Source organism: Salvelinus fontinalis, chromosome 28 (genome assembly GCF_029448725.1).
Source record: "Salvelinus fontinalis isolate EN_2023a chromosome 28, ASM2944872v1, whole genome shotgun sequence".
NCBI lineage: Eukaryota > Metazoa > Chordata > Actinopteri > Salmoniformes > Salmonidae > Salvelinus > Salvelinus fontinalis.
In genome coordinates, this window is record NC_074692.1 from 32,972,833 (window position 1) to 32,987,323 (window position 14,491).

The 14,491-nt window shown below is 44.5% G+C and overlaps 1 protein-coding gene across 1 annotated transcript in view; it reads right to left on the reverse strand.

Annotated features, from left to right (window-relative positions):
- Nucleotides 1-14,491, reverse strand: part of LOC129826605 (protein unc-13 homolog B-like) — a 154,748-nt gene that overhangs the window by 72,420 nt on the left and 67,837 nt on the right. Inside the window, exons 11-13 of the mRNA XM_055887512.1 lie at nt 11,500-11,615; nt 10,735-10,898; nt 9,227-9,377 (exon numbers count right to left, since the gene is read on the reverse strand). Of these exons, the coding sequence (XP_055743487.1) occupies nt 9,227-9,377; nt 10,735-10,898; nt 11,500-11,615 (431 nt within the window). The remainder of the gene's footprint in view (nt 1-9,226; nt 9,378-10,734; nt 10,899-11,499; nt 11,616-14,491) is intronic.

The following is a 14,491-nucleotide window of genomic DNA, read 5'->3' on the forward strand; positions in this document are numbered from 1 at the left end:
ACTGGTTGCCCTCTAGGTTACAGAGAGCTGGTAGTCCCATCCACTAAACTACCAGGTGTGAAACAGGGAAGGGACTCAGGGGGTATGCTAATTTGGTACAGAGCAGACCTAACTCACTCCATTAAATTAATCAAAACAGGAACATTTTACATTTGGCTAGAAATTCAAAAGGAAATTATCTTAACAGAGAAAAATGTCCTCCTGTGTGCTACCTATATCCCCCCACTAGAATCCCCATATTTTAATGAAGACAGTTTCTCCATCCTGGAGGGGGAAATCAATCATTTCCAGGCCCAGGGACATGTATTTGTCTGTGGCGACCTAAATGCCAGAACTGGACAAGAACCTGACACCCTCAGCACACAGGGGGACAAACACCTGCCTGCAGGTGACAGCATTCCCTCCCCCATATGCCCCCCTAGGCACAACTATGACAACATAACCAACAAAAACGGGTCACAACTCCTGCAGCTCGGTCGCACGCTGGGTATGTACATAGTCAATGGTAGGCTTCGAGGGGACTCCTATGGTAGGTACACCTATAGCTCATCTCTTGGCAGTAGCACTGTAGACTACTCTATCACTGACCTCAACCCAGAGTCTCTCAGAGCGTTCACAGTCAGCCCACTGACACCCCTATCAGACCACAGCAAAATCACAGTCTACTTGAACAGAGCAATACTCAATCATGAGGCATCAAAGCCAAAGGAACTGAGTAACATTAAGAAATGCTATAGATGGAAGTAATGCAGTTTGGAAACCTACCAAAAAACAATTAGGCAACAACAAATTCAATCCCTTTTAGACAATTTCCTGGGTAAAACGTTCCACTGCAATAGTGAAGGTGTAAACTTGGCAGTAGAAAATCTTAACAGTATATTTGACCTCTCAGCTTCCCTATCAAATCTAAAAATCTCAAATAGAAAACCGAAGAAAATGAACAACAATGACAAATGGTTTGATGAAGAATGCAAAAATCTAAGAAAGAAATTGAGAAACCTGTCCAACCAAAAACATAGAGACCCGGAAAACCTGAGTCTACGCCCTCCCTATGGTGAATCACTAAAACAATACAGAAATACACTACGGAAAAAGAAGGAACAACACGTCAGAAATCAGCTCAATGTAATTGAAGAATCCACAGACTCTAACCAATTCTGGGAAAATTGGAGAACACTAAACAAACAACAACACGAAGAATTATCTATCCAAAATGGAGATGTATGGGTAAACCACTTCTCCAATCTTTTGGGCTCTATAACAAAGAATAAAGAGCAAAAACATATACATGATCAAATACAAATCCTAGAATCAACTATTAAAGACTACCAGAACCCACTGGATTCTCCAATTACCTTGATTGAGTTACAGGACAAAATAAAAACCCTCCAACCCAAAAAAGCCTGTGGTGTTGATGGTATGCTTAATGAAATGATCAAATATACAGACAACAAATTCCAATTGGCTATACTAAAACTCTTTGACATCGTCCTTAGCTCTGGCATCTTCCCCAATATTTGGAACCAAGGACTGATCACCCCAATCCACAAAAGTGGAGACAAATTTGACCCCAATAACTACCGTGGAATATGCGTCAACAGTAACCTTGGGAAAATCCTCTGCATTATCATTAACAGCAGACTCATACATTTCCTCAATGAAAACAATGTACTGAGCAAATGTCAAATTGGCTTTTTACCAAATTACCATACAACAGACCATGTATTCATCCTACACACCCTAATTGACAACCAAACAAACCAAAACAAAGGCAAAGTCTTCTCATGCTTTGTTGATTTCAAAAAAGCCTTCGACTCAATTTGGCATGAGGGTCTGCTATACAAATTGATGGAAAGTGGTGTTGGGGATAAAACATACGACATTATAAAGTCCATGTACACAAACAACAAGTGTGCGGTTAAAATTGGCAAAAAATACACATTTCTTCACACAGGGTCGTGGGGTGAGACAGGGATGCAGCTTAAGCCCCACCCTCTTCAACATATATATCAACGAATTGGCGCGGGCACTAGAACAGTCTGCAGCACCCGGCCTCACCCTACTAGAATCCGAAGTCAAATGTCTACTGTTTGCTGATGATCTGGTGCTTCTGTCACCAACCAAGGAGGGTCTACAGCAGCACCTAGATCTTCTGCACAGATTCTGCCAGACCTGGGCCCTGACAGTAAATCTCAGTAAGACCAAAATAATGGTGTTCCAAAAAAGGTCCAGTCGCCAGGACCACAAATTCCATCTAGACACTGTTGCCCTAGAGCACACAAAAAACTATACATACCTCGGCCTAAACATCAGCGCCACAGGTAACTTCCACAAAGCTATGAACGATCTGAGAGACAAGGCAAGAAGGGCATTCTATGCCATCAAAAGGAACATAAATTTCAACATACCAATTAGGATCTGGCTAAAAATACTTGAATCAGTCATAGAGCCCATTGCTCTATGATTGTGAGGTCTGGGGTCCTCTCACCAACCAAGACTTCACAAAATGGGGCAAACACCAAATTGAGACTCTGCATGCAGAATTCTGCAAAAATATCCTCAGTGTACAACGTAGAACACCAAATAATGCATGCAGAGCAGAATTAGGCCGATACCCACTAATTATCAAAATCCAGAAAAGAGCCGTTAAATTCTACAACCACCTAAAAGGAAGCGATTCCCAAACCTTCCATAACAAAGCCATCACCTACAGAGAGATGAACCTGGAGAAGAGTCCCCTAAGCAAGCTGGTCCTAGGGCTCTGTTCACAAACACAAACACACCCCACAGAGCCCCAGGATAACAGCACAATTAGACCCAACCAAATCATGAGAAAACAAAAAGATAATTACTTGACACATTGGAAAGAATTAACAAAAAAACAGAGCAAACTAGAATGCTATTTGGCCCTAAACAGAGAGTACACAGTGGCAGAATACCTGACCACTGTGACTGACCCAAACTTAAGGAAAGCTTTGACTATGTACAGACTCAGTGAGCATAGCCTTGCTATTGAGAAAGGCCGCCGTAGGCAGACATGGCTCTCAAGAGAAGACAGGCTATGTGCTCACTGCTCACAAAATGAGGTGGAAACTGAGCTGCACTTCCTAACCTCCTGCCAAATGTATGACCATATTAGAGACACATATTTCCCTCAGATCACACAGACCCACAAAGAATTCGAAAACAAATCCAATTTTGATAAACTCCCATATCTACTGGGTGAAATTCCACAGTGTGCAAATCACAGCAGCAAGATTTGTGACCTGTTGCCACAAGAAAAGGGCAACCAGTGAAGAACAAACACCATTGTAAATACAACCCATATTTATGCTTATTTATTTTCCCTTGTGTACTTTAACCATTTGTACATTGTTACAACACTGTATATATACAATATGACATTTGTGATGCCTTTATTGTTTTGAAACTTCTGTATGTGTAATGTTTACTGTTAATTTTTAATTAATTCATTTAACTTTTGTATATTTTGTATATTATATTACTTTTGTATAATTGAATTGAATTGAATTGAATTGAGAGAGAGAGAGAATTTAGACATAGAGGAAAAGAGATAAACTGGTAGAGGAATAAATACCAACCAGCCTAAACAGAGATTCCGGTACGTGAATTGTAGTGGGTTCAGGGTGTCTGGGATGATGGTGTTGATGTGAGCCATGACCAGCCTACGGTGTGACCTTGGCATTCTTGGGTACAGGGACTATGGTGGTCTGCTTGAAACATGTTGTTTTTACAGACTGGGAAATGTCAGTGAGGACACTTGCCAGCTGGTCAGCGCATGAGTATGCATCCTGGTAATCCATCCGGCCCTGCGGCCTTGTGAATATTGACCTGTTTAAAGGTCTTACATCGGCTACAGAGAGCATGATCACACAGTCATCCAGAACAGCTGGTGCTCTCAAGCATGGTTCAGTGTTGCTTGCCTCGACACGAGCATAGAAGGCATTTACTGTAGGTCATCTGGTAGGCTGACGTCACTGGGCAGCTCACGACTGGGATTCCCTTTGTAAACAATGATATCCCTGACGCATCCAACGGATGTCTTAGCCGATGTAGTAGGATTCGATCTTAGTCCTGCATTGATGCTTTTCCTGTCTGATGGTTCATCGGAGGGCGAAGCGGGATTTCTTATAAGCGTCCGGGTTAGTGTCCCGCTCCTTGGAAACGGCACCTCTAACCTTTAGCGCAGTGTGGATATTGCCTTTAATCCATGGCTTCTGGTTGGGATATGTACGTACGTATGGTTACTGTGGAGATGATGTTGTCGACGCACTTATTAATAAAGCCAGGAAATGATGTGGTCCTGTAGATTAGCATCTGTTTTATCGGACCACTTCCATATTGAGTGTGTCACTGATACTTCCTGTTTGAGTTTTTGCTTGTAAGCAGGAATCAGGAGGATAGAGTTATGGTCAGATTTGCCAAATGGAGGGCGAGGGAGAGGTTTGTATGTGTCTCTGTGTGTAGACTATCGGTGATTAAGAGTTTTGTATGTGTCTCTGTTTGTAGACTATATGTGATCTTGAGTTTTGTATGTGTCTCTGTGTGTAGACTATATGCGATCTAGAGTTTTGTATGTGTCTCTGTGTGTAGACTATATGCGATCTAGAAGTTTTTTCGCCTCTAGTTGCACAGGTGACATTCTGGTAAAAATTAGTTAAGATGTATTTCAGAATTTCTGCATTAAAATCACTGGCCACTAGGCGTGCCGCCTCTGGATGAGCATTTTCTTGTTTGTTTATGGCCTTAAACAGCTCGTTGAGTGCGGTCTTAGTGCAAGCATCGTTTTGTGGTGATAAATAGACAGCTACGAAAACTATAGATGAAAACTCTCTTGGTAAATAGTATGGTCTACAGCTTATCATGAGGTATTCTAACTCAGTCGAGCAAAACCTAAAGACTTCCTGCCTTAATATTAGAGATTGCGCACCAGCTGTTGTTAATAAAGCGACACACACCACCCCCCTTGAGCTTACCCGACACTGCCGTTCTGTCCTGCCGATGCATAGAAAAACCAGCTAGAATATTTGTCCTTGTTCAGCCAAGTTTCAGAGAAACATTGGATACTACAGTTCTCCACGTCCCGTTGATAGGATAGTCTTGAACGGAGCTCGTTCCAGTTTGTTCTCCAATGATTGTACATTCGGCAATAGAAAAGAGGGTAGAGGCAGGCGGATTATTTACACGCCGTCGTAGTTTCATCAGGGTACCCGTACGTCGGCCTCTATATCGCCGTCTCGTTCTCTTCCAAGTGTTGGCGATTTGGACCTGGTACAGGGTGAGCAGTGCAGGCTCTCACCTATCTGGCAACACACTCATTATAGTCATCAGGAAAAAAAAAGGATAGCCAATCTGGCAACCAACTCATTATAGTCAACAGGAAAAAAAGGATAGCCAATCTGGCAACCAACTCATTATAGTCAACAGGAAAAAAGGATAGCCAATCTGGCAACCAACTCATTATAGTCAACAGGGAAAAAAGGATGGCCAATCTGGCAACCAACTCATTATAGTCAACAGGAAAAAAAGGATAGCCAATCTGGCAACCAACTCATTATAGTCAACAGGAAAAAAAGGATAGCCAATCTGGCAACCAACTCATTATAGTCAACAGGGAAAAAAGGATGGCCAATCTGGCAACCAACTCTAACTATAGTCAGTAGGGAAACACAGGCTGTCACGAACTTGGCAACTCCATCTCAACATAGTCGGTAGAAAAAAAATTCAGGATTACCAATCTAAAACATAATCTAACCTTAGTCAGTAGGGAAACACAGACAGGCTATCACCAACCTGGCAACCCAGAAAGAGAGTGTCATACCCTTAGCCTATAGTAACACTAGTGAGTCCCTGGGCCCATTAGATTGAGTACACGCTGCCAGCAGCCAGCCAGTCGCTCATAAATCACAGTCGTCTGACTGCGACTGGCAGGGGACAGAGCCGGTGGCGGAGACAAAATGGATATCCATCTCCATCGCGGTGGCACTACTAGTGCTGTTGGCTGGAATCCCAGGGGCCATTAAGACTGGCCTCTGGCTGCTTCTGGGCTCTCTCATTTGGTTAAGACTGGGCTCACATTCAAAACACATCTCAGAGTGGGAGTGCAGGTTTCCTCTGTTCATATTACAGCACTCCTACTCTTGAGACTGTGTAGATAATACGTACCCTGGGTATTATGCTGTGGTCATGTTGCTGTGTACATCTCACCGATCTTAAGGCTAACACAGACGTTAGTAATCCTACCGACTGATCACCGATGGCGATGAGTCAGCCTACAGGAAGGAAGTCAGTGACCTGGCAGTGTGGTGATCGTGGACTACAGGAAACGAGGGAGAGCACCACATCAACGGGGCTGTAGTGGAGCGGGTCGACCCTGTCTTCATGTGCATGTCTACCTCAAATATCGTATTATTATCTATCCTGATGCCTAGTCACTTTACCCTGCCTTCATGTACATATCTACCTCAAATACCTTATTATCTATCCTGATGCCTAGTCACTTTACCCTGCCTTCATGTACATATCTACCTCAAATACCTTATTATCTATCGTGATGTCTAGTCACTTTACCCTGCCTTCATTTACACATCTACCTCAAATATCTTATTATCTATCCTGATGCCTAGTCACTTTACCCTTCCTTCATGTACATATCTACCTCAAATACCTTATTATTATCTATCCTGATGTCTAGTCACTTTACCCTGCCTTCATGTTCATGTCTACCTCAAATATCTTATTATTATCTATCCTGATGCCTAGTCACTTTAACCTGCCTTTACAGCTCGTATCCCTGCACATTGATCTGGTACTGGTACTCCCTGTATATAGCTCCACATTGATCTGGTACTTCCTGTATTTGGCTCCACATTGATCTGGTACTGGTACTCCCTGTATATAGTTCCACATTGATCTGGTACTTCCTGTATATAGCTCCACATTGATCTGGTACTGGTACTCCATGTATATAGCTCCACATTGATCTGGTACTTCCTGTATTTGGCTCCACATTGATCTGGTACTGGTACTCCCTGTATATAGCTTCACATTAATCTGGTACTGGTACTTCCTGTATATAGCTCCACATTGATCTGGTCCTGGTACTCCCTGTATATAGCTCCACATTGATCTGGTACTCCCTGTATATAGCTCCACATTGATCTGGTACTGGTACTCCCTGTATATAGCTCCCCATTTATCTGGTACTTCCTGCATATAGCTCCACATTGATCTGGTACTGGTACTCCCTGTATATAGTTCCCCATTGATCTGGTACTTCCTGTATATAGCTCCACATTGATCTGGTACTGGTACTCCCTGTATATATCCCCCCATTGATCTGGTACTTCCTGTATATAGCTCCACATTGATCTGGTACTGGTACTCCCTGTATATATCTCCACATTGATCTGGTACTTCCTGTATATAGCTGCACATTGATCTGGTACTGGTACTCCCTGTATATATCTCCACATTGATCTGGTACTTCCTGTATATAGCTTCACATTGATCTGGTACTGGTACTCCCTGTATATATCTCCACATTGATCTGGTACTTCCTGTATATAGCTCCACATTGATCTGGTACTGGTACTCCCTGTATATAGCTCCACATTGATCTGGTACTTCCTGTATATAGCTCCACATTGATCTGGTACTGGTACTCCCTGTATATAGCTCCACATTGATCTGATACTGACTGTATATATATATCAATTTTTGTGTATTTTATTCCTAGTTTAACATATTTTCTTTATTATTATTATTATTTAACTCTGCATCGTTGGGAAGGGGTCGTAAGTAAGAATTTCACGGTTAAGTCTACACCAGTTGTATTCCGTGCATGTGACAAATAACAAAAAACACACTATGACGTAACAACACAAACACACCATGACGTACCAACACAAACACACCATGACGTACCAACACAAACACACCATGACGTACCAACACAAACACACCATGACGTACCAACACAAACACACCATGACGTACCAACACAAACACACCATGACGTACCAACACAAACACACCATGACGTACCAACACAAACACACCATGACGTACCAACACAAACACACCATGACGTACCAACACAAATACACCATGACGTACCAACACAAACACACCATGACGTACCAACACAAACACACCATGACGTACCAACACAAACACACCATGACGTACCAACACAAACACACCATGACGTACCAACACAAACACACCATGACGTACCAACACAAACACACCATGACGTACCAACACAAACACACTATGACGTACCAACACAAACACACTATGACGTACCAACACAAACACACCATGACGTACCAACACAAACACACCATGACGTACCAACACAAACACACTATGACGTACCAACACAAACACACCATGACGTACCAACACAAATACACTATGACGTAACAACACAAACACACCATGACGTACCAACACAAACACACCATGACGTACCAACACAAACACACCATGACGTACCAACACAAACACACCATGACGTACCAACACAAACACACCATGACGTACCAACACAAACACACCATGACGTACCAACACAAACACACCATGACGTACCAACACAAACACACCATGACGTACCAACACAAACACACCATGACGTACCAACACAAACACACCATGACGTACCAACACAAACACACCATGACGTACCAACACAAACACACCATGACGTACCAACACAAACACACTATGACGTACCAACACAAACACACCATGACGTACCAACACAAACACACCATGACGTACCAACACAAACACACTATGACGTACCAACACAAACACACCATGACGTACCAACACAAATACACCATGACGTACCAACACAAACACACTATGACGTACCAACACAAACACACCATGACGTACCAACACAAACACACTATGACGTACCAACACAAACACACCATGACGTACCAACACAAACACACTATGACGTACCAACACAAACACACTATGACGTACCAACACAAACACACCATGACGTACCAACACAAACACACCATGACGTACCAACACAAACACACTATGACGTACCAACACAAACACACTATGACGTACCAACACAAGAGGTAGAGGACAATATGGTACGTAAGATTTTGTGTGTAGTTGTGTGTAGTCGCTGTGTTGTGTGCGTGTGTGTGTGTATATGTGTGCATCTTACCCCGAAGTTGGAGGCATTGAAGCGGTCACATGCGGAGACGTTGGTGATGGCCGTAGGATGGGCGTAGAAGGCGTTGATGTTGGCCAACAAAGTACTCATCACAGCAGGAATACCAGACAACATGTACTTAGAGGACAGACAGGCAAAGTGACTGGAGAGAGATAGAGTGGGGGAGAGAGAGAGAGAGAGGGGAGGGGAGAGAGAAAGATAAAGGGAGGGAGGAGGAGGAGAGGGGGAGAGAGACCGAGAGAAAGAGAGAGGGAGGAGGACAGAGAGAATGAGAAAAAGAGAGAGGAGAGAGGGAGAGAGAGACCGAGAGAAAGAGAAAGGGAGGGAGGAGAGAGGGAGAGAGGGAGAGAGAGAGAGAGACCAAGAGAAAGAGAGAGGGAAGGAGGAGGAGAGAGAGAGAGACCGAAAGAGAGAGGGAGGGAAGAGGAGAGAGATAGAGAGAGAGAGAGAGAGAGAGAGAGAGAGAGAGAGAGAGAGAGAGAGACCGAGAAAAAGAAAGAGGGAGGGCAGAGGAGAGAGGGAGAGAGAGAGAGAGAGAGAGAGAGAGAGGGGGAAGAGAGAGGGAGAGAGACCGAGAGAGGGAGGAGAGAGAGAGAGAGAGAGAGAGAGAGAGAGAGAGAGAGAGAGAGAGAGAGAGAGAGAATAAGAATGCGTGCCATCTCCTAAAAGTCACATAATGACAGATGAGCAATTAAATCCTGACTGTCTCTGTAGTGGCACGTGTGTGCATATGTAGAAATGTGTGTGAGTGACAGGTCCAGACCAGTGGAGGCTGGTGAGGGGAGGACGGGCTCATAATAATGGCTGGAACGGAGCAAATGGAATGGTATCAAACACATGGAAACCATGGAAACCATCTGTTTGATGTATTTGATTCCATTCCACTCCGTCCACTACCACGAGCCCGTCCTCCCCAATTAACATGCCACCAACCTCCTGTGGTCCGCACTGAGACGTGTGATCGATGTATTAACCTCGGAAGTCCTGGACAATTGTCACGCCAACCGTGTCATCATTTCTCATTAAAAGATAAACCAATCTGCACGGGGCTCATGACTGCAGACGCCATCGCAACACTATCTGGTTCTATCCAAAGTGAGACTTTTATAACGGAACCATCTGAACTTAAACCTGGAAGCTTTTTCTCATTGTTCCCCTCTTATCAGGGACTGATTTAGACTTGGAACACCAGGTGGGTGCGATTCATTATCAGGTAGAACAGAGAACCAGCAGCAGTCCGGACCTCGTCGTCAATCTTCTACGACAGAGTCCCCTGTCGTAGAAGATTGGAACAGTGAAAATAAACTGAACACGAACACACCCACACCCACCCACCCACCCACCCACCCACCCACCCACCCACCCACCCACCCACACACACACACACACACACACACACACACACACACACACACACACACACACACACACACACACACACACACACACACACACACACACACACACACACACACACACAGAGTTCCCAGCAGACTCACGTCATGGCCTGGTAGATGGACTCGACACCGTAGCGCATGGCGAATTCATCTACGATATCCTGCAGCACCTCATCAAAGTAGACCTTCCATGCATCGTCTCCATAGGCAACAGGCACCTTCACCACCCCTTGACCCAGCACGTCAGTAGAGTAGTGGAACATGTTCTGGGAGGGGAGAGACAAACAGCTTCCGTATCTGTTTATATGCTGTGTGTAGTCAGTTGTGTGTGTATAAACATACAACGTGGATGGTGTGTGTTACATCGTATAGGCTGGTGTACTGAATATGGTGTGTTACCTCGTGCAGGCTGGTGTATTGAATGTGGTGTGTTACCTCGTACAGGCTGGTGTATTGAACGTGGTGTGTTACCTCATGCAGGCTGGTGTATTGAATGTGGTGTGTTACCTCGTACAGGCTGGTGTATTGAACGTGGTGTGTTACCTCATGCAGGCTGGTGTATTGAATGTGGTGTGTTACATCGTACAGGCTGGTGTATTGAACGTGGTGTGTTACCTCATGCAGGCTGGTGTATTGAATGTGGTGTGTTACCTCGTACAGGCTGGTGTATTGAACGTGGTGTGTTACCTCATGCAGACTGGTGTATTGAACGTGGTGTGTTACCTCGTACAGGCTGGTGTATTGAATGTGGTGTGTTACCTCATGCAGGCTGGTGTATTGAACGTGGTGTGTTACCTCGTACAGGCTGGTGTATTGAACGTGGTGTGTTACATCGTACATGCTGGTGTATTGAACGTGGTGTGTTACCTCGTGCAGGCTGGTGTACTGAACGTGGTACGGTGCTACTTTCTCCTCCCCTTCAATCTCCACACTAATCTGTAACCTGATGGCCCCAGACACTGCTGACTTATCAGTCCTCTTCTCTGTAGGGAGAAACACACAGATACACACTGTCAGATACAGACACACACTGTCAGATACAGACACACACTGTCAGATAGAGACACACAGATACACACTGTCAGATAGAGATACACACTGTCAGATAGAGACACACACTGTCAGATACAGACACACACTGTCAGATAGAGACACAGAGATACACACTGTCAGATAGAGACACACAGATACACACTGTCAGATACAGACACACAGATACAGACACACACTGTCAGATACAGACACACACTGTCAGATAGAGACACACAGATACACACTGTCAGATAGAGACACACAGATACACACTGTCAGATACAGACACACAGATACAGACACACACTGTCAGATACAGACACACACTGTCAGATAGAGACACACAGATACACACTGTCAGATACAGACACACACTGTCAGATAGAGACACACACTGTCAGATAGAGACACACAGATACACACTGTCAGATACAGACACACACTGTCAGATAGAGACACACACTGTCAGATAGAGACACACACTGTCAGATAGAGACACACACTGTCAGATAGAGATACACACTGTCAGATAGAGATACACACTGTCAGATAGTGACACACACTGTCAGATACAGACACACACTGTCAGATAGAGACACACAGATACACACTGTCAGATACAGACACACACTGTCAGATACAGACACACACTGTCAGATAGAGACACACACTGTCAGATACAGACACACACTGTCAGATACAGACACACACTGTCAGATACAGACACACACTGTCAGATAGAGACACACAGATACACACTGTCAGATAGAGACACACAGATACACACTGTCCGATAGAGACACACACTGTCAGATAGAGACACACAGATACACACTGTCAGATAGAGACACACAGATACACACTGTCAGATAGAGACACACAGATACACACTGTCAGATAGAGACACACAGACACACACTGTCAGATAGAGACACACACTGTCAGATAGAGACACACAGATACACCCTGTCAGATACAGATACACACTGTCAGATATACAGACAGACAGACAGACAGACAGACAGACAGACAGACAGACAGACAGACAGACAGACAGACAGGCAGACAGACAGACAGACAGACAGACAGACACATGCATGTAGACGGACAGACAAAGACACACAGTCCAGTTCAAAGTGAATGATGGCAGGACCGTGTGGCAAATGGCTTGTTTGTATAAAGGCCTACTGTAACTCTGATTGACTATAGCACACCGGTCTGTGTAGACTCCGGTCCTGGACGAGACAGATGGTTTTATTAGGTTGTATTTACTGCAGTGTCTATTGATTGTCCAAACACCACAGCCACAATCCCACTCTATATTGCTATAGAATTTTCACAAATGCCTTAATATACGTTATTCCCAAACATTCAAAGAATTTATGAAAATGTGAAAATAACCAGATCTAAGTGCTAGCTTGTCAGAAAATGTTTTTTTTTTTTTTTTTTTTAAAGTCTCATTCTTCCTGGGGGTGTAAATGAACAGATTTGAATAAGATTTGTCAGTTCCTGTTAAAATAGCGAAGAAGAATATAACTGAACTTGGTTGACCATGCACCACACACACGCACACCTACACACACATACACACACGTGCCACACATACATACAAAAACACACGCACAGACCTCCTCCAAAAAACACACGCACAGACCTCCTCCTCAAAAACACACGCACAGACCTCCTCCAAAAAACACACGCACAGACCTCCTCCAAAAAACACACGCACAGACCTCCTCCAAAAAACACACGCACAGACCTCCTCCTCAAAAACACACGCACAGACCTCCTCCAAAAAACACACGCACAGACCTCCTCCAAAAAACACACGCACAGACCTCCTCCAAAAAACACACGCACAGACCTCCTCCAAAAAACACACAGAGCGGTAGGTGCTGTATGTGACTCCGTACCCAGGTAGGTTGTTAGGTAGGTACTGTATGTGACTCCGTACCCAGGTAGGTTGTTAGCTAGGTACTGTATGTGACTCCGTACCCAGGTAGGTTGTTAGCTAGGTACTGTATGTGACTCCGTACCCAGGTTGTTAGCTAGGTACTGTATGTGACTCCGTACCCAGGTAGGTTGTTAGGTGCTGTATGTGACTCCGTACCCAGGTAGGTTGTTAGGTGCTGTATGTGACTCCGTACCCAGGTAGGTTGTTAGGTAGGTACTGTATGTGACTCCGTACCCAGGTAGGTTGTTAGCTAGGTACTGTATGTGACTCCGTACCCAGGTTGTTAGCTAGGTACTGTATGTGACTCCGTACCCAGGTTGTTAGCTAGGTACTGTATGTGACTCCGTACCCAGGTTGTTAGCTAGGTACTGTATGTGACTCCGTACCCAGGTAGGTTGTTAGGTAGGTACTGTATGTGACTCCGTACCCAGGTTGTTAGGTAGGTACTGTATGTGACTCCGTACCCAGGTAGGTTGTTAGCTAGGTACTGTATGTGACTCCGTACCCAGGTTGTTAGCTAGGTACTGTATGTGACTCCGTACCCAGGTAGGTTGTTAGGTAGGTACTGTATGTGACTCCGTACCCAGGTAGGTTGTTAGGTAGGTACTGTATGTGACTCCGTACCCAGGTTGTTAGCTAGGTACTGTATGTGACTCCGTACCCAGGTTGTTAGGTACTGTATGTGACTCCGTACCCAGGTAGGTTGTTAGGTGCTGTATGTGACTCCGTACCCAGGTAGGTTGTTAGGTGCTGTATGTGACTCCGTACCCAGGTAGGTTGTTAGGTAGGTACTGTATGTGACTCCGTACCCAGGTTGTTAGCTAGGTACTGTATGTGACTCCGTACCCAGGTTGTTAGCTAGGTACTGTATGT